General features: G+C 41.4%; 1 protein-coding gene across 1 annotated transcript; it reads right to left on the reverse strand.

Moving 5' to 3' along the window:
* Window positions 1-12,667: 12,667 nt before the first annotated feature.
* Window positions 12,668-18,566, reverse strand: LOC127318501 (12-oxophytodienoate reductase 7). The gene is made up of 5 exons (XM_051348981.2): window positions 18,267-18,566; window positions 18,026-18,166; window positions 17,217-17,347; window positions 13,610-13,792; window positions 12,668-13,494 (listed from the first exon to the last, which is right to left on the reverse strand). The coding sequence occupies exons 1-5, from the start codon at window positions 18,341-18,343 to the stop codon at window positions 12,854-12,856; spliced, it is 1,173 nt and encodes a 390-aa protein (XP_051204941.1). The 5' UTR covers window positions 18,344-18,566; the 3' UTR covers window positions 12,668-12,853.
* Window positions 18,567-22,449: the final 3,883 nt, after the last annotated feature.

Genomic DNA, 22,449 nt, shown 5'->3' on the forward strand with positions numbered 1-22,449 from the left:
TGGTGCGACAATCATCATCGGTAATCCCTCGATAGAGCTCCAACAAGTCCCGGGGGTTGTCATCAATCCTACTTGCTGTACCTACAGGGGCAATATCCAAGGCACGACAAAAATCCTTCAATTGCATAGTAACAGGATTACCATAGATCCTGAATGCAACCGTTGGCTCATATTGTTTGTTGTTGAACTGGAAACTCTCGACGAAGATTTTGGTGAGCAAGTAGTATTGCTCCCTTTCATCTCCCATATAGGTGGTTAACCCTGCCCTGTTGACAAGGGTTAAGAAATCCTCCAATATCCCTGCATTCCTTAGAAAATCATAGCATGGAAAAGTAGAAGCATTAGGAGGCCCGTTATCCTCTTCGGGCGCGAAGCTAGGCGCGATGATGTCTTCATTGTATGATCGCCTAATCCGGGTGGCGGCCCTAGAAGGCCTCCCGGTGCTGGTTGTCCCTTTCTTGAACAACTCTCCAAAGCTGAACTTCTTCATAGCTTCTCTGAAATTTTCAACAAATGATATAAAAATTTGATTTGGTGACATATAATTGAGGGAAACTACCATAGGAACTTGCTAGAGTACTAATCATGCATCAAAACTAGTTTCTACCACTTAGAACAAGCATGCAAGCTCACTAAACATGTTACCTACAGCAGCAAAATATTCAAAATATACTCAACCAAACAAAATTCTACTTGGATGGGTGGAGGAGTCACATACCAAGGAGCAAATGTGCCAAATTTCAGCAGGAAATCTGGGCTGAGCAAAGAGATCGAGAAATCTGGAGCTCTGGAGCAAAAACGCGAAAGAGAGGAACTTGGTACGAGTTTTTTCGGGAGAGAGAAGGTGCTGGGAGAAAGAGATGGCAAAGTGGGGCAAAGGGGGGCCCACACCACATGGTGGCGCGGCCACCTCCTTGGCCGCGCCGGCCTGTGGTTTGGCGCCCTCTGGTGCCCCACAGGTCATCCTCTGGTGCTCCCAGGTGCCTCGTCGAAAAATAGGACCAACGGTATAATTTTTGTGAATTTTTGAAAACTTTGAAAAACGCACATTTCTGGGTATTTAGTTTATTATTACTGGCCAGGAAAAATTTTGAAATCTTCAAATAACTAAGGAACTTTGCAAATTAAAAATGCGACAGCAACTAGAGCAAGTGGAGGAAGAAAGATATGTTGTTTACCTCCTCTATGCATATAAAAAGTATCCGTTAACAAGGTTGATCAAGTCTTGTCACCAAATAACTTTTTCATAGCATAAGAAGAAATAAACCTCAAATCAATCATGTTACCTTGAACTGTATTGATATGGATCCAATCACGAGAGTTTGATATTCTTTTTTAGGCTCATATATAGGACAATCAATAGTTCCCACTTTGATAGTTCTCACATTAGAAATAGTATTAACTCCACACGCTTTCTCAATCCTCTTGGGAAAATAAACGGTATGCTCCCTATCATCAACATTGAAAGTAACTTTTCCTTTATTGCAATCAATAACAGCCCCTGCGGTGTTAATAAAAGGTCTCCCAAGAATAATAGACATATTATCATCTTCAGGCATTTCCAACACAACAAAATCAGTTAATATCAAGCAGTTAGTAGTAACTTGAACAGGAACATTCTCACATATACCCACAGGAATAGCAGTAGATTTATCAGCCATTTGCAAAGATATATCAGTAGGTATCAACTTATCTAAGTAAAGTCTCTTATAAAGAGAAAAAGGCATAACACTAACACCGGCTCCCAAGTCACATAGAGCAGTTTTAACATAATTATTCTTAATAGAACAAGGAATAGTAGGTATACCTGGGTCGCCCAACTTCTTTGGTATTTTGCCATTGAAAGAGTAATTAGCAAGCATAGTGGAAATTTCCTCATTGGGGATTTTCCTTTTGTTAGTAACAATATCTTTCATATACTTTGAATAAGGAGGCAATTTAATAGCATCAGTCAAAGGGATTTGCAAGAATAAAGGTTTCATCCAATCACAGAATTTATTATAGTGTTCTTCTTCCTTTGATTTTAGTTTCTTAGCAGGAAAAGGCATTTGCTTTTGCACCCAAGGTTCTCTTTCATTACCATGTTTCTCAGCAATAAAGTCTTCTTTAGTATACCTTTTATTTTTAGCATGCTTCTCAGGTTCTTCTTCAACTTCTTCTTTATCAGGAGTATCATTCTTATCATTATCTTTATCATTATCATGTTCATTACCACTTTCAGTTTCAGCATCAGAAATAGAAATACTATTAGGATCATTAACAGGTTCAGAGGATTCTACAACATTTTTATGTTTCTTCTTCTTTTTCTTCCTAGAATGAGCACTAGGTTCAATGCGTTGAGAATCTTGTTCAATTCTTTTGGGATGCCCTTCAGGATATAGAGGATCCTGGGTAGAGACACCACCTCTAGTTGTTACTTCATAAGCATGTTTCTCTTTAGAATTATTCCCTAACAAGTCATTTTGCACTTTAGTGAGTTGATCAATTTGAGTTTGAATCATATGAAAATGTTTAACAAGCATCTTAACATCATTGGAGGTTCTCTCCACAATATCATGCAATTCACTAATAGCTCGAGAATTTTCCATTAAATGATTCTCTACTCTCATATTAAAATTTTCTTGCTTAACAATATAATTATCAAACTCATCTAAGCATTGTGCATGAGGTTTCGAATACGGAATATCTTCCCTAGTAAAGCGTTGAAGGGAGTTTACCTCAATCATGGATGAAGGGGGAATTATCTCACATATATCTTCTATAGGAGGTAGATTCTTCACATCTTCAGATTTAATACCTTTCTCCTTGAGAGACTTCTTGGCTTCCCTCATATCTTCATCATTTAATTTAATTAAACCCCTCTTCTTCAATATTGGCGTTGGAGTTGGTTCAGGCGTAGTCCAATCATCATGATTCCGGCTTATTTTAGCCAATAATTCTTCAGCGTCATCCGGAGTTCTTTTCCTGAAAACACAACCAGCACAACTATCCAGGTATGCCCTAGACTCAATGGTTAGTCCGCTATAAAATATATCAAGTAAATCATGCTTTTCCAAATCATGATCAGGCTGAGCTCTAATAAGAGAGCAAAATCTCGCCCAAGCCTCAGGCAATTTCTCTTCATCTCCCTGATCAAAGTTATAAATTCTCTGCAAAGCAATATGTTGAGCACTAGCAGGAAAGTATTTGCGGAAGAAAACATCAAGCAATTCTTTCGGACTTCTAATAGAATTAGGTGGCAAATTATTATACCAAGTTTTAGCGTCATCCTTCAATGAGAATGGAAAGATTTTAGCAACAAAGTAAGTACGCATCTTGACATCATCAGAAAACAAGCTACTTAGAGTAGATAACTCAGTCATATGTTCAACAGCACTTTCTTTTTCAGTACCACAAAAGGGTGTTTTCTCAACAATAGCTATATGAGATAGATCAAGAGAAAAATCATAATCTTTATCCCTAATGTTTATAGGAGATGTGGCAAATTTAGGATCAGGAGACAGTTTATATCTAACAGCATGTTCTGCAAGCAACTTTTTAATTTTTCTTGCATCAGTAGTAGCATTGCATTTTTCAATAAAATCATCATTAAGCTCCACATAATCTTCATCAGGATCATCACTAAAATAATCAAGTTCAGGTGAACTAACAGGTGTAGTAGCATTAGGAGTTTCAGTATTTTCAATTTGTCTAGACCTAGCAATTGTAGCATCTAGAAAGGATCCCAAAGAACCACTATCATCAAGCACAGTAGAAATATTATCAATATTATGAGAGTGTTCAGATTCAGCAGATGTACCCGCATGCGAAGCATGTGGCGGTGAAACAAGTTTATCAATCACAGATGGTGAATCAAGAGCAGCAGAGGTTTTCAGAATTGTACCTTTTCTTGTAGTGGATGGTAATATGGCGATCTTAGTATCGCGAGGTTTACCCATGATGGAGAATTTGCAGCGAACAATATTAATCCAAGTGAACTTCCAAATAAAGCTATCCTCCCCGGCAACGGCGCCAGAAAATAGTCTTGATGACCCACAAGTATAGGGGATCGCAACAGTCTTCGAGGGAAGTAAAACCCAATTTATTGATTCGACACAAGGGGAGATAAAGAACACTTGGAAGTCTTAACAACGGAGTTGTCAATTCAGCTGCACCTGGAAACAGACTTGCTCGCAAGAGTTTATCAGTAGTAACAGTTTTATAGCAGTAGCAGTAGTGAAATAACAGCAGCAGAGTAACAGAGACAACAGTAGTGATTTTAGTAAACAGCAGGATTAAAATACTGTAGGCACGGGGACGGATGACGGGCGTTGCATGGATGAGAGAAACTCATGTAACAATCATAGCAGGGCATTTGCAGATAATAATAAAACGGTGTCCAAGTACAAAGCAATCAATAGGCATGTGTTCCAATTATAGTCGTACGTGCTCGCAATGAGAAACTTGCACAACATCTTTTGTCCTACCAGCCGGTGGCAGCCGGGCCTCAAGGGAAACTACTGGATATTAAGGTACTCCTTTTAATAGAGTACCGGAGCAAAGCATTAACACTCCGTGAACACATGTGATCCTCACATCGCCACCATTCCCTCCGGTTGTCCCGATTTCTGTCACTTCGGGGCCATCGGTTCCGGACAGCGACATGTGTATACAACTTATAGGTAAGACCATAAACAATGAATATCTTGATGAAACAATAACATGTTCAGATCTGAGATCATGGCACTCGGGCCCTAGTGACAAGCATTAAGCATAACAAGTTGCAACAATATCATCAAAGTACCAATTACGGACACTAGGCACTATGCCCTAACAATCTTATGCTATTACATGACCAATCTCATCCAATCCCTACCATCCCCTTCGGCCTACAGCGGGGGAATTACTCACACATGGATGGGGGAAACATGGCTGGTTGATGTAGAGGTGTTGGCGGTGATGGCGGCGATGATCTCCTCCAATTCCCCGTCCCGGCGGAGTGCCAGAACGGAGACTTCTGGCTCCCGCGACGGAGTTTCGCGATGTGGCGGCGTTCTGGAGGGTTTCTGGCGACTTCGACTTCTCTCCGTGCGTTTTTAGGTCGAGGCCGATAAATAGTCCGAAGGAGGGCGTCGGAGGCCGGCCGAGGGGGCCACACCACAGGGCCGCGCCGCCCTATGGTGTGGGGCCCTCGGGCCTCCACCTGACTTCTCCTTCTGGCTCCGTTAGTTTCCTGAGAAAATAGGGCCTTCTGCATAAATTCCGAGGATTTTCCCGAAAGTTGGATTTCTGCACAAAAACGAGACACCAGAGCAGTTCTGCTGAAAACAGCGTTAGTCCGTGTTAGTTGCATCCAAAATACACAAATTAGAGGCAAAACAATAGCAAAAGTGTTCGGGAAAGTAGATACGTTTTGGACGTATCAATGACATGCGGGTCCCATGAGTCAGCAGCTTATCCAACGTTTCCAAGGCGGCAGGGGATCAAAAGAAAAAGGAAATAGCCAAAAATCAGAGGGTGAAAAAAAATAAAGAAAATAAACTTTTATAGCACATAGAGGATGACATGCGGGTCCCATGAGCCAGCAGGTTCCTCAACGTTTCAAACGTGGCATGAGATCGAAAGAAAAAGGCAAGTGACCAAATATGAGGAGCCAAAAATAATTCAAGAAAAGAAAGTTTTATAGTACATAGAGGATGACATGCGGGTCCCATTTAGCAGCAGCGGTATCACCGTTTGAGAGGCGGCAGGGGATGAAAAGAAAAAAGAAATTGCCAAAAATTAGAGGGTGAAAAAAAACCAAGAAAATGAACTTTTATAGTACATAGAGGATTACATGCGGGTCCCATGAGCCTGCAGGTTCCTCAACGTTTCAAACGTGGCATGAGATCGAAAGAAAAAGGCAAGTGAAAAAATATCAGGAGCCAAAAATAATTGAAGAAAAGAAAGTTTTATAGTACATAGAGGATGACATGCGGGTCCCATTTAGCAGCAGCGGTATCACCGTTTTAGAGGCGGCAGGGGATCGAAAGAAAAAGGCAAGTGAAAAAATATGAGGAGCCAAAAATAATTCAAGAAAAGAAAGTTTTATAGTACACAGAGGATGACATGCGGGTCTCATTTAGCAACAGCGGTATCACCGTTTGAGAGGCGGCAGGGGATCGAAAGAAAAAGGCAAGTGACCAAATTTGAGGTGCCAAAAAAACTCCAAGAAAAGAAAGTTGATTGCACATAGAGGATGACATGCGGGTCCCATTTAGCAGCATCGGTCTCAACGTTTCCAAGGCGGCAAGGGATCAAAATAAAAAAGGAAGTAGCCAGAAATCAGGGGGTCAAAAAAAATCCAAGAATAGAAAGAATTTTGGTTCATAGAGGATGACATGCGGGACCCATGATCCTGCATCATAAACGGCTCGATCGGAGAACGTTGAACGAGATGGCGCGATCTAGAAAAAAACAATGCCAGAGAGGCTGCCATCTGGGCCCTACATCCCTCGGCGGTGCGGATTTGCGTTGACTCGGCCGGCGAACCCGAGATTTCGAGATGCACCACGTCCCGGGCCACCATACGCGACGTTTTGGCCGCTTTCGTCGGGCTAGGTGGCCTCAAAAACGAGAAAAAAAAAGTTTTGACATGCACCACAGAGGGACCAAAAATCGTCGGTCATGGTACACCAGCAACCACGGCGCGACTTCAACTTCGTCGGTCATGGCAACTTTTCTTGTAGTGATGATTATGACAGTTACTGATTTCTTGATTGTCACTTCCCAGTCTATTGCTAGCCTTCACATGTACTGAGTATGAGCTCTACTCGTGCATCCAACATAGTTTTAAAAACCGGACCGGTGATCGAACCGGTGAAGCTGTCGGTTCAGGTTTTTACCAGTCGAACCATTAGTTCACCGGTTCACTGTCTGGTTTTTTATGATATGGAGTAATACATTTTATTTATAAATTCTGTAATAAATAAATAATAATTTATGCAAAAGTATTTTAGAGTTGCAATTTTACATAATAATTCACATATTAATATGAAAATTTAGTGAGCTTACCACCAACTTGCCATGTCCAAGACAGCGACACACGCATCATGCAATTTGGCATGCAATTCACACGCAGATGCAGTGCAAAAGAGCATAGCCCATTATGTATACTGTTGATCATTTTTAGGTGCTACCGTTTAGGATATGTACAAAAGAGTTCCGTGTCCAATATATGCATCAAGCGATCCTAGCTCAACTGGTCTGCTCGCTGCACCTTTCGTTTCGAGGTTGCGTCTTCGATTCCTGTTGCCGCATTTCAATTTTTCTCGCGCGATGAGACTTCCTACGGTTGGACCGGCGGCCTGTTAGGCCCGGTCTTCTCCTAAAACCACTGGTCGAACCGCGGTTTAGATGGTTTTTTCCGGGTCACCTGCGCGAACGGTCTAGTGCGCCTAAAAAACCAGAGGAGGCTCCGGTTCCGGTTTTTCCGGTTCAACCGCCGGTCCGGTCCGGTTTTTAAAACTATGGCATCCAACCATCAAAAACCAAAGTGCCAATTCTGTCCATCATACATACCTATATGTGGTATTTCACCGCCACTCCAAAGTGAATTGCTTGTTGGCTACCTTTAAACCTTCAAAATTACCACATGTTTTGTGTTTTGTTTTAGCTCATGAGGAAGTATTGAGTGCTTTATTGTTCTTTCATGACTTCATACCGTGACTAGCATGCATAATGTGCTGGTCCATAATATTACAAAAAGAGCAAGGCAACCGGGTGCCCATCCCAAATAAAATATAAAATGAACAAATAAACAAACACTGCTTCGCACATTATGTACTGGAGAGATCCTACATAATGGTGTGCATTGAAGAACTACATGGGAGACGCTCTTGAGGTCACTATATGAAAGGATGATAAATCACTTAATGACAGTCGTTGACATAGACATGCATGCTTCTCAAAAAATATTTTTTCAACACTCCTATTGCATTTGAAATGAAAAACTCTAGCACATGAGTAATCTTGCTTCCCTCTGCGTAGGGCCAATCTTTTACTTTTTATGTTGAGTCACCATCCTTTCTTTGAGCACCTTCTCGAAAGCATAGCTGTCATTCTTAGTATTCTTTGTCCCGGAATAAGATTAATTGTGGTATAACTGTGATGCTTGAATCTTTTGATATTTTTACTTCTAGTCTTCTCTTGAACTTCTGAGGTGTCCTTTCATTCATGTTTTGCTCCACAAATAAGGGCAAGCGAGATACCACTTTATCATATCATGTTATGAGCATTGCAATCCTGCAGATACTTATGTTTCATGTTGCTTATTATTGTGTTGGTATCTTTTCATAGCTTGCATAATTATTGAGTAGCCTTAGTTGCATACTTCTTACTATGAATTGCCTAACTATTTGATCATGTAGTGAGAATATATATATCATACGAAGCAAATAGGTTCGTGAAAATTTCTTTTATCGCACTCAGTTGTCACTGAATTGCTTGAGGGCAAGCAATAAGCTAAGTTTGGGGGAGTTGATACGTCCAAAACATATCTACTTTTTCGAACACTTTTGTTGTTGTTTTATCTTTAATTTGTGTGTTTTGAATGCAACTAACACGGACTAACGCTATTTTCAGCAGAATTGCTCTGGTGTCTCGTTTTTGTGCAGAAATCCAACTTTCGGGAAAATTCCGGGAAAATATTGCAAAGTTCATATTTCACCCGAAGACTCACGGAGCCAGCAGACAAGACGGAGGGGGCCACGAGGGGCCCACACCTACCCTAGGCGCGGGCCCCAGGCTTGGCCGCACATAGGGGTGGTCTGGCCGCCTCGGCCACCCCCTCGGCCTCTCCTCCCGACTATATTAAGCCTCCTGGCCTGAAAATAGATGGGGGTTTGACGTTTTCCCAGAAAGAGTTCCGCTGCTCCGCCGCCACCAGAAACCCAAATCCCGGGACCAGAAACTACGTTCTGGAACCCTGTCGGGACGGGGAATTGGAAGAGATCATTGACATCACCATCACCAATGCCTCTCCATCACCATCCATGATTCCCCTATCCATGTGTGAGTAATTCCCCGCTGTAGGCTATAGGGGATGTAGAGATTGGATGAGATTGTTCATGTAATAGCTATAAGATTGTTATGGGCATAATGCCTAGTATCCATTGTTAGTATTTTTTACATTGTTGCAACTTGTCATGCTTAATGCTCTTCACTTTGGGCCCGAGTGTCATGATCTCAGATCTGAACATGTTATTGATTCATGAGGCTAATTATTGTTTGCAAATTGTATACAGTACATATCGTTGTCCGAAACCCGAGGCCCCAAAGTGACAACAATTGGGATAACCGGAGGGGATGGCTATGATGTGAGGATCACGTGTGTTCACGGAGTGTTAATGCTTTGCTCTAGTACTCTATTAAAAATAGTACCTTAATTACCAGTAGTTTCCCTTGAGGCCCCGCTGCAACGGGCTGGTAGGACAAAAGATGACGTGCAAGTTTCCCATTGCGAGCACGCACGACTAAATAGGAACACATGCCTATGGTTATTTTATACTAGGGTGCTTATATCATTATTACTTGCAATGCACAAGTCTTGCTTATTATATGAACTATCTCATTCATGCAGCGCTCGTTCATCCATCCTTGTGCCTATAGTATTTTAATCCCGCTGTCGACTACAATCATCGTTAATGTTGTTTTATTTCATTACTGTTGTTACTTCACTACTACAACTGCTATAAAATTGTTCGGATGAAGCCTGGTGATCAGGGGGGATACGTGAGCACCCCTTCTCTTCTTGATACGTGTCTAACGACATTAGCACTGAACACGCATCGACGCGGGCCAGCCGGTCGAGTGGAAGGGCGGAAAGACGCGGGGAGGGTGTACGGCGACACGCTTAGGCTGGGAAACACTGGCGCGACCTCAGATGCGCGAGGTGGAGGCTGGCGAGATGGAGGTGGAGGCCGGCGGGTAGTGGCCGTTAGATAGTGGCCGTTAGTGAGTAGCAGAATCCAACGGTGGTGGACCAAATCCAACGGTGATAACCGGGTGCTCATGTATCCCCCTGATCACCAAATCCAGTCTCTAAAACTGTTACCACTGATAAACTGTTGCGAGCAAGTCTATTTCCAGGTGCATGTGAATTTACAACTCATCTGTTAAAGCTTATAAATATTCTTTAGCTCCCCTTGTGTCGAATCAATAAATTTGGGTTTTACTTTTCTCGAAGACTGTTGCGATCCCCTATACTTGTGGGTCATCACCAAGCAAGTGCCTCAACATCGTAGAGACTGGAACCTCCCTCGCTAGTCCTCCAATCCAGCCTTCATGTTATTTTGCGCCTCTGATTTAACCTTGGACCAAAAATTCATCTGATGGCAACACAGAACAAAGCTTCGTGTCGGTCCCTCCAGAACCAAACGATCAGAATAAAAGCATGTGTGCGCACGACCGAATACCACTGATCCAGCAAACTCCAGGCATAAGGCGCACTATTACATTCACCGGTGGAGCCTTCCAGAACTCCACACTCCATCCAAATCCAAAAGGACATGCATCAAGTAGATCTTCGTCTTGGCGCGAGAGGGACCATAGGACCACCACCATTATTTGCGAGACCAGCAGCCCCCACGCCACCAGTCACTCCTACAGGATCACCACAGAAGAATAAGGCGGCACGGAGCACCGACGATGGCTTGGCCGAAACCATGGTTCCTGCGCCGATTGGGGCAAAGAGGGCCCAATCTGAACCAGATCGCCGCCACCACCGAACCGCCGCCGGAGGCGAAGGCCGCCATGCTCCACCCACTACTCCATGACGACTGACAAAGTGCATCAGGCCTCGGTCACCGCAGCTATGCCGCCTGGCGTCCTCAGCATGCGCCCCACCGCCTCCCATGAAGCGCCGCCGCGGAGCCCTCTCCATCCCTTCGTCCTTCGATGGGAGGTGCGCCGCCACTGCCACCGGAGACGGCAGCAGCGGCGGCCTGAGGGGCGGGGGATGAGGGGCCGCTGGGGTTGCGTGGTTGGGGGTCTCCACCGCCGTCCGGGAGGGAAGCGGAAGGGGAGGGTTTCGTCAAGTAATATCAATAACATGTACGCAAAACACTTGGAAGTGGGACGGAAGAAACTCGGAAGTTAAGCATGCTAGTACTGGAGTAGTTTGAGGATGGGTGACCGAGCGGGAAGTTTGACCACGAGTAAGTAATTTGACTAGAGATTAACAGTAGTTAGAGACTAAACTTGTCAAATAACTCAAATACTAGAAATTCTAAAAAAAATAGAAAAAAGAGGGAGTGGAAAAAAATAGAAAAAAAAGTTGGTGTTACAAACCGAAATTAAAAGTCCTCCGCTCCGGCGGGCGCCCACAGCCGACGTAGAGGGACTAACCGGGACTAAAGGTCCTACCCAACCGGAACAATAGGCCCGTTTTCTACTAGTGAAGGAGTCTAGTGACCCTACTTGAGGAGAAAATAAGGGAGGGAAATTCGGAAGGGATTCGGTTGGCTCTTGATCTTAGCCATGTAGGGGTGTAAACGGATCGGATCGGATCATTTTGCTCATACCATATCCTTTATCATCTATTTTTCTCGGATTCGGATCGGAGCGGATATTGGTTGGTTTCGGATTAGAATACGATATACTGGACTGCGGATTTGAATCGGAAATGGGGCAGACTCGGACCGGAAACAAAAATAGTTGGATATATGCTCTCATCGGTAGGTAATTATAGTTCTTGCAAATCTTGAGAGAGATTTAAACTTCTAGTGTTGTATATTTAAGAAAAAATATACATATATGCAAAAACTCAAGCATTGATAGGATTAGAGCTAAACATGCTCGCCAAATGAATTTGGTAACTCAATAACTACTAATCTTGCAAGATTTACCTTGGTATTTGACTCAAAAAAATCAGATTATCCGGTTTAGAACCTTCGTATTATCCTAAATAAATTTTGGATAATCCATTTTCGCATGCTATTTGCTATACCATATCATTTCAGAATCAGATATCCTTATCCGCTGGATTTATTAAAATCAGATATGGATATCTTATAGTGGATTTGGTGCGGAAATTATCATATCTGTTTATGCCTCTATAGCCAGGCGAGTATCCTTGTGGAGACGGACAGTGCTGAGCTTGTTCGGATGGCTTCAAATCCAGGAAGGGATGAATCAGAGTTGGGACACCTAGTACAGGATCTCTTCAGAGCGCATTTTGTCTTCCAAATTCCTAGATTATGTGTAATAATGCTAGTCATGAGTTAGCTAGGTTAGATATGCATGACAATAGCTCCTGATGTTCTTCGGGATCGTATCGATTGGGATTGTAACGACTCTTCATTTGATTAATACAATCTCATTTATGCCGCAAAAAAAAAAAAGGCTCCATTCGGCAATTCGTGCAGTGAATTCAACATAAGATAGATTTTCAGATATTCCTCCCCACAACTTTCTTGTTTTTGACATAACAGAAGAGATAACCTCTCTCTCTCTCTCTCTCTGCCCCATAGCTCATTATTCTGACGAAGTTTAGGTTCAACTTTGCAACAAAATTAAAAAAAAACAATCAAAATACGTTGAGAACTCAGGCATTACAAATTAAGATTACTGCTAAATCGGTGCTCATGTTGAAATACAAAATCCCAGGTAACTTGATCCAACATGTTACTAGCCTACATCATGCAACAGCTAAATAATTTTCTTTTATGTACTTACTTCAAGATAGTAGCAGTATCAGTAGCAGAAATTCAATTCGGCACATGTAGGCACAAATAAGTAGTCTAAGAAGCCGTTGAAAATACCGTGACATTATATACTCCTTTATTTCACCAAATACACTGCACAATCCGATTCTGATCACCAATGCATACATACACTACATGCGCGACTTAGGCTGGCCGAGGAACGGGTAGTCTGTGTAACCCACGACGGGATCAGGGGTGTAGAACGTTTTCCTCACATACTTGTTCAGGCCTGCGTTCAGCCTGAAGCGCTCAACTAGGTCTGGGTTCGATATGAATAGCCGCCCGTACGACACCAGGTCGGCGTCCCCGCTCTCCACCGCTTCCAACCCAAGCTCCCTCGTATAGCCGCCGCTGCACATGAATGTGCCCTGGTACGCACCTCGCAGGGTGCGCATCAGGCGGCTCTCTTCCTCGTCGCTGCCGTGCGGGCCTGACTCCGTCTGCCCGTAGGCCGCATACCGGGGCTGCGTCACGTGGAGGTAAGCAAGTTGTCCAGCTTCTTGCTGAAGGACATTAAGCCGTTCGACTACTGCCATGCCAAGCTGCATGGGGTTCGAGTCATAGGCATCAAGGTGGTCAATGGCAGGAGATACCCTCACTGCAACACGGTCCGATCCTATGGACGATACGACGGCCTGGGTCACATCAAGTAGAAACCGACATCGATTGGGGAGTGATCCACCGTAGCTGTCCATGCGGTCGTTGATGCCATCCTTGAGGAATTGATCAATGATGTAGCCATGAGCACCGTGGATCTCGATGCCATCGAAACCTGGAATGAAGTTGATCTCCATATCAGCTTATAATATAAATACAGGGCATTTGCGATCATATAATTATTCTATATGGTGAGATGCAAAGGTTTGTGAATTTAAGCGTGCTCTAACCTGCTGCAATGGCGTTTATGGCAGCTTGGCGATATTGCTCAACTATGTCCGGTATTTCTGATATTGCAAGGCGCCTTGGCTCGGGATACTTTCCGTATGAACCATCAGGCATCAGTATCTTCCATCTTGATGATATCGGCTTATCAGTTGAGGATATTGGAGCAGCACCGTCTGGCTGGTATACTAGTCAATGGAGGAACATAAGTCAGCATTGGAAACAAAGGATGATATGTTTAGGTCAATAAATGATATTCATGCTCAAATCTGATAACAGAACTAGCTGTTTTGAGTTCAAAGATATTGATGTACTTGTCGTTTTAGTTTTTGATATGGTTCTCCAGTACAGTATTGGCCATTATTTTTCATATGAATATGCTCAATAGTAATATGGAAATAAATCTGTTACAAATAAAATGATACTATTTTCAGTTTCCCAATCTAAGTATTTAATGCATTAAAAGTCAATGTTAGAAAGTTTGCCTGCAGTATATTTTCTCGATATACGATTTTACTTAGACACAAAGAAACGCCTCATTTTGATGCTTAAAAAAATGTTGAGTTCTTAACATAAAATTAAATCTAAATATTAATGCCTCAGTGTGTGAAACTTGTGGCCTCTTCCTCCATCACCCTCATCATTAACAGCATCAGTATGCCAATTACATTGTTTGGTTAGTAGTTTCATGTATTCAAATGCTTCCACGTATGCTCATCTAACTCTAATATCCTCGATTGCTTGCCCATCTATATGTATTCATCAATGGGTAAATTGATACAACATTTGTGCTGCTTCACTCCATTAAGTATTTTTTCTTCTAATTGTCTTAACGATGTCTGAATTAAATTGTGTTGTTTAGCACAACTAAACATGTACTTCCGCGGTTGCAACGATGGTATTTTTATTCATCGTTTGTGGATTGTATTGTGCTCTCTTGAATGGAAGTCAAACTTCTATATTTTTTAATTCCACACTAGTGGTTTGGTTTAATTTGATACATGAAATTGTTGATTAAAATAATTGTTCCAAATTTTAGCCATTTATGGACTCTATACAGTGTCTGTACAAAACACAATTAACTGGTTGTCTTTCATTTTTATTGCATATATTTTCCTATGTAAAAGTAGTTATGTTTTTTCCTCAACTAACCACAATCTTTGACAAATACATATTCCAAAATATAGTTATATGTGGAATATGTATGGATACATACAAAAGAGAATTTTCTGCTTTCATATTATTGCATATTTATATTAACAAAAAGTAGTAGTATTATTCAGCCACCTAACGAAATTTTAGATATATATAAATATAGTTTTTTTGCATTTGGCTGTTAAAGTTTTCATCATATGTTTGTACAAAATCCAAATTAATAATAAATTTTTATTTTGTAGTTCGAGTTTCATGCATAAAGTAAAGCCTGATTTTTTAAGTCTAACATTTAATTTTCAAAACTATACAAAGTTGAGTTGGATAATTCAGATCTACTACCTCCATTCCAAATTAATTGATTTAGCTTTGTTTAGATACACATGCATCTACACACTAAAAAGCGACTAAATACATATGTATATAGACAAAGTTGAGTCAATTAATTTGGAACGGATGGAGTATCAATTAATTTCTACTCTCTCAGTCCCACAATATAAGACATTTTGGCAAGTTGTTTTAGTCTTATTTTGGGACAGAGAGAGTAGATGAGAATATGAGAACTTCATCATTGATGAATTGTATGTGGATTTCACAGAAAATAATTTGCTACCTTTTCTTATTTCAAATTTCAAACTTAATAGTGGTATACTTTCTCTATATAATATGATTTTCCATATCTAGTTTGTTTCAAAATTAGCTACAAAAAATTTAATATAAAGGTTGCACATATGTAGAGTTCTTTTCTTTATCCACGTAAGAATATTTTCTAATTATAACTTTTTCAGAAGTTTGATATCTAAGGATGTAGTAGAGTTCGTAAGAAAACAAAATTGCTATTTTCCTTTAACTTTCTTATCTAAATTTCACCATAAAATATAGTGGCATTTCGTATCCACCAAATGAAGGTTGTATTACAGCATTAGTGTAAGTTTCTAAAGCAGACTTACACAATTTGATGCATTTACATCACTACAATCTAGACCTAGCAGGATTAATTGTGGAGACAATTTAGCCTATGTGGAAGAACTTGATGGCTTCTGTTACTATCATTTTAGTTATATAATCGATAAGTACAAATTACATCATCTATCTTGCAATATTCCGAAAATAATCATCTCCGTTGTAATGTGAAATATTAATACATATGGTATATCCACTGATCAACAAGTATGACATGAAAAATCAAACCCATCTATTACTAAACAACACTACAATATGATGATTCTCGTAGCACATTGACTAAAGATCGTTGAGATTCAAACATCTTTTGAATATTTCAGTGAAGAGATGGAACATGGAGAAAAAACATAAGATCAAGTTAATACCCAGATTAAAGAGCATAAAGCCTTTGGTCATCCCGCTTAGCCTAACTATAGTATGCTAAAATTACAGAAAAAGAACAGTTACATCAATTTACCCTTTTCAAAGGAAAGTTTACCTACAGTTCCAAAATAATTCACTATTTCCCCAAGGGACGCGCGAGAATGAGTTAAACCTAGTTCACAATATATGGTAAGTCAAAGTCGCGAATTTTCGGTTATGAGTATGAATTTTAGGAGACGTACTTACTTAGCTACTATTTCTGCTAAGCATTAAGATAAACGATAAGGTGGAAGAAAATCGAGTAAATCATCAAATCCTGTAGTGCCAGTACAGAAGAAGATTGGGAAATCCGTCTGAAACAGAGCCTAACTATTGTCTTACCCATCATAGCTATCGAGCCATCAGTTGTTCAACTTGAAATTGCTTAAACAATCTCCGGATGATGGGTCTCAGCAGCACCTCACGCCAAACCTATGTGGATCGTTAGTGGTAATCATTTGTGCTGTGAAGGTGGGTTCATGCCTTTCTTCAGCTCACCCCCGGCCATCTGCTTCTTTCACTCTGCCACCCCAGTTCCGGAAAAAGCTCGAACAAGTTGTGTTACTGAAAGTGCTGTATTCGGGATGCAGCACGTTGTGCACCTGTTCCTTACAACCTATTTCTGTTACTGGTATGGAGGCGTGACTTTCGTATAACTTGTCAATCAGTGTCTAATCAGGTGCACAAGAAGAAGACCGACTTTTGTATAACTTGTGTCCCGAGAAGGAAACGGAAAGAGGGTTCTAAGAACCAGGCAGGTGACGAAAATCAAAAGGAGAAGGGAAAAAAAGGAAACGCAATTCTAGGCTGATGAGAAAATGAAAAAAGAATTTACCGAAGAATGGGATGGGACCTTTTACCACGGTTGGAATGTTTTGACAATTTTGGTTCCCTTTATTTCTGCTGGGTTTCATATCTAGCCTACCCCAGATGCTGTTTGCAGATCTAGATAGAGTAAACTGTGAATCAATCGTGCCCCAAATTTCAAGAAAAAGTAAAAAGAAAAAATATGCAGAGGAGCTAAGACATTTGCATTTCATAAACCTGTTACAGATTCCAGAGCCTGTGTTATCATCATGCACATAATGAACATACCTTGGTGAGAAGCTCTGCCTACGTGCCATAATTGGCAGAAAAATATGCTTCCTTTGGCATGCACAGCATCCACCACCTTTTTCCATGCATCTATCTGCTCTTGATTGTAAATTCCAGGGACATGAGGAAACCTATTCGACAATGTTTTATTTGTTAAGCATCTGAATTGGTGCTAGAAAGCTAACAGGAACTTGCTAAATGTCAAGATCAAATTTCTCTGTTCATACTCGAAAACTCCCCTTGAAACAGTCATGGGGTCAGGAAAAGGCATCAGCATTCCTGTTGTGGCGTTCTCTACTTGAGTATTTAAATGCACAGTTAGACATCCTTGGACATGGGCAGAGTTTAAAATGATATAACAATGCTAACCCTAGTATATAAATTTTATTGGTAATTAGCGAAGACGCGGAATTAAAGATCAACCCAAACCAGAATTCAACCAGGAGTCCGCCATGCGGAACCAGTAGAGAATCAATCATTCAGAATTCAAAGTATGCAGAGTTATTGGACTAACGCCAAACATATGGCACGCTTTATTACTCCTTAAACTATAAGCAGAGTAGGTGTTGTACGCTCGTCATTTAACAACCACCCACTAATAGAAAAATAGAAATCGAAGCTAGTACTCTAACCAAAGGTTGGGTGACAGGTTGTCGTACAGGTCAGACAGGTCAGAAAGATTAGTTAGCAACGGAGCATTTTGAAGTGGGGAACTAGTAGACTAGTCGGAGCAAGGAACATCGACCATGTGCCGATCGACGATAGTAGGGCAGAGGGAGGGAGAGAGAGATGTGAAGTGACGAGATTACCCCGGACCCGCCGGCGAGACGACGGTTCCCTCGGAGATGAGCAGGCCTCCCTGGGTGGACCGCTGCGCGTAGTACTCCGCCAGCGCCGGCCCCGGCAGCCCTCCGATGGCCCTGCACCTCGTCATCGGCGCCAGCACCACCCTGCGCGAAGAAACACCAGGAAGAGCCGAAGGAATAAGCGAAAACAGAGACCAGACACGACCCAAATTTGGAAGCGCGGATCGAAGCGGCGGCGGCTCACCGGTGGGCGAGGCTGAAGCGGCGCATCTGGTAGGGCGAGAAGAGCGACGGCCGCTGATCCGGCGCCGGCCGATCCATCTGGTGATGTGGCGCGCTGGATCGGGGCAACACTGGGGCGAGGCGCGGAAGGGAGGGGAAAGGGAAGCCAATTGTAGGAGGGAATTGAGTGGGACGGTGGGGTTCGAAAGCGAATCACACACCGGAAATGAGCAACGCAGAGAGGGACTCGTCGCGCGGACCAGCCGCCATGGTTAGGCGCGCGCGGGACTGGAGAATATCGACTTTTAGCATGTGATTTGCGTGTCGAGGGCTTTCGAGGCTTGGATCGATGGATCTGGATCTGCCCACCGGCTAGACACATGGACAGTGACTCTTTTAGTCTACCTCTACTGTACATCAAAATTTTATTTTACATGAGTCAACGTTTTGGCTTTGTAATTAACAACACAAAAAGTGAAGCAATTCTAATCTCTATTGGATGCCATTATAACTTTAGATATAGCTCGGATTGGTTATTCACATGTCAAAGTAGATGACTTGCTAATTGTTCTTAAAATTTATACGGGATATATTCTACCTAACACTTTCTCTACCGAAAATAAGATTTTTTTTTAACATAACAAGGTTTTAGCCATGCGCTTGCAAATATATCTATAATTTTTGATATTCCATACTTATTTTACACCAATTTCTATATTTTGTTTACACGGACAAGGGTGGGCCCGCGCCAAGGGGTTGTGTGGGCCCCCAGGCGGCCACCGACCTCGTCCTTTTGCCTATTTATTCACGATCTCGGGAAAACCTAAACCCCCCGGCTCCATCCACGAAAAGTTTCGTCGCGGTCGCCATCGCAGATCCTAGCTCGGAAGGGTTCTGAAACTCTTCCCGGCACCCTACCGGAGAGGAAGATCATCACCGGAGGCCTCTACATCGCCATGCCCGCCTCCGAAGTGATGCTTGAGTAGTTCATTCCTGGACTATGGATCCATAGCAGTAGCTAGATGGTTGTCTTCTCCATTTTGTGCCTCATGTTTAGATCTTGTGAGCTACCTATCATGATCAAGATCATATTTATGTAATGCTACATGTTGTGTTTGTCGGGATCCGATGAATATTAAATACTATGTTGAGATCGATTATATACTTGTCATATGTTATTTGTGATCTTGCATGCTCTCTGTTGCTATTAGATACTCTGGTCAAGTAAATGCTTGTGACTTCAAGAGAGAGTATTTATGCTCGATAGTGGGTTCATGTCTCTATTTTCTGGAAGAGTGATAATAACTTCTAAGATTGTAGATATGTTGTTGCTACTAGGGAAAAGACAACAATATTTTATCCAAGGGTAATTATATTGTTTACTTTACACACATTACTTAATGAGATAATCTGTTGCTTGCAACTTAATACTTGAAGGGGTTCGGATGATAACCGAAAGGTGGATTATTAGTCATAAACGCAGTTGGATTACGGTCTATGTATTATATTGTAAAGCCCAAACAAATCTCATAGTAATCATCTTGTCATGTATGATCTTTATTCTGTCAATTGTCCAGCTGTAATTTATTCACCCAGCATGTTATTTATCTTTATGGAGAGGCACACCTCTAGTGAACTGTGAATCCCGGTCCTTTCTTTTACACAGATAAATTCATCTACTGCAATCATGTTCTATTTACTTTCTGCAAGCACTATTCTCTTAAATTCCACTTCAAACATTTATTTCCATGTGATACGTTTAATCTTTTGTGTTCAGCAAAACCGGTGAGATTGACAACCGCACTGTAAGTTGGGGTAAAGTATTTTGGTTGTGTTGTGTGCAGGTTCCACGTTGTTGCTGACGCCGGTAGTGCGCCCTGCTAGAAGTCAGGCAGCAACACCTTCAGAAGTCACGCACTTCTCCTACTAGTCGATTAAACATTGGTTTCTTACTAAGGAAAAAATTGTTGCTATGCGCATCATACCTTCCTCTTGGGGTTTCCCAACGGTGTGCAATCTACGCTACGTCAAGCACCATCAAGATTTTCTGACGTTGTTGCTAGGGACAAAGAGGTTTTCTGCAAGGGGAGGATTTCTGCAAGGGGAGTCTTGTTTGCTTCTTTATATCAAAAACACACAAAAATAGTTTCTTTTATAGTTGTTCTTTTGTTGCTTTATTTCTAGTTCATTATGTTGATCCCTATGTACGATCTGAAGGAACTATCAATAGGTAGTGGTTCTATAATTGGGAAAGATAACATTTAAGAATTCTTGAATCATGTTAGTAAGCATAAAGATATTGAGGATAAATCCCTGGTAGAACTTGCTCCTAATTATGAAACTATTGCAGCTTATTTAGTTCAAATGTTAGAGGCTAGGTTTGTTACCCTTAACCCCATAATGCAGCAAATGTTTCTTAAACTTCATGAAGTTGAGGATGATGAAAAGAGAGATTTTATCCTATAAACTTTGTTTAAAGAATTTAGAGATATTGTTATAGAAGCTAGGAAATTCTTTGATCGGTTTAAGATGCTAGGATCATGTGTAGATGTTATTGATACACTTGAAAAGATAGACAAAACCAAACCTGAAAATAGGGAGGAAATCAAAATACCAATATCTTTCAAACTCGTAGGAATGCATGAATCTTTGGAAAATAATTTTGCTTGGATTGTCCCTGAAAACCTATTTGATGAAAGTAGTGAACCTAAAAGTGTTGACAGAGGATCTTCTAAAACTTATATTGATAAAAATACATATCCTTATTGAAAAGACTTCTCGCATTGATCTTGATGTTTCTTCGCTTGATAATACTTGATGCTAACTCTTTTCTGCGCCTAGCTGAAAGGCGTTAAAAAAAAGTACTGTTGGGAGATAACCCATGTTTTATTTTGTATTTTTTATTTTATTGAGTCTTGGAAGTTATTACCTCTGTAATAACCTCTCCTTACCATTTTTATTTCCTTTTTGTGCCAAGAATAGCCTCTAATAGGAAGAAAGTAAGATTTGGGGATGTTGCTGTCCTGAAAACAGATTTTGTGTTGTCACCATAAAAATTCGTATTCACAACCAGAGGGGAATTTTGAGCTGAACATTTTTGTGCATATGCCCCAGGTTATTATCTAACTTTCATTAGTTTAACACTTTTCGATCTGAACAACAAAAGAGTTTCAAAAAAATTGATCTTTATATGTTGTTTTGTTTTCACAGATTTCTGCCACTATTTGCATTTGCCTCTTAATCTCTTTCTTTTTTAGTTCTTTTGATCAAATGGATTTTTTACAAAGTTCTATAGTACTAATTCTTTAATAGATGTTTGATATATGTTAGAACTGAACTCAAGTGGATTTGTTATTTTTTATTATACTAATGCTGCGAATAAGAATTGTGTGAAGTTTTGTATGAATGAAGTTTTCAAGTGTAGGGAGAGAAGAATGATGTAATGAGATGAAGAATGGATAAAATCTTAAGCTTGGGGATGCCCATGTCACCCCAAGAAATATCCAAGAGGTACAAGCGTTAAAGCTTGAAGATTCCCAAGGCATCCCCTTGATACGTCTCAAACGTATCTATAATTTCTTATGTTTCATGCTAGTTTTATGACAATACTCACATGTTTTATACACACTTTGTATCATTTATACGCATTTTCCGGCACTAACCTATTAACAAGATGCCGAAGCACCAGTTCCTGTTTTGTGCTGTTTTTGGTTTCAGAAATCCTACACAGGAAATATTCTCGGAATTGGACGAAACGAAAGCCCAGGGTCTTATTTTTCCACGGAGCTTCCAGAAGACCGAAGACAATACGAAGTGGGGCCACGAGGAGCCCTCACCATAGGGCGGCGCGGAAAGCATGGGGCCCGCTCCGGCCTATAGGGTGGGGCCCCCGTGCCTCCTCCGACTCTGCCCTTCCGTCTACTTACACTCTCCGTCGCGAAAACCCTATTACTGAGAGCCACGATACGAGAAAAGTTCCAGAGACGCCGCCGCCGCCAATCCCATCTCGGGGGATTCAGGAGATCGCCTCCGGCACCCTGCCGGAGAAGGGAATCATCACCCGGAGGACTCTACATCACCATGATCGCCTCCGGACTGATGTGTGAGTAGTTCATTCTTGGACTATGGGTCCATAGCAGTAGCTAGATGGTTGTCTTTTCCTCATTGTGCTATCATGTTAGATCTTGTGAGCTTCCTATCATGAT

The sequence above is a fragment of the Lolium perenne genome, chromosome 7 (genome assembly GCF_019359855.2).
Source record: "Lolium perenne isolate Kyuss_39 chromosome 7, Kyuss_2.0, whole genome shotgun sequence".
Lineage (NCBI taxonomy): Eukaryota > Viridiplantae > Streptophyta > Magnoliopsida > Poales > Poaceae > Lolium > Lolium perenne.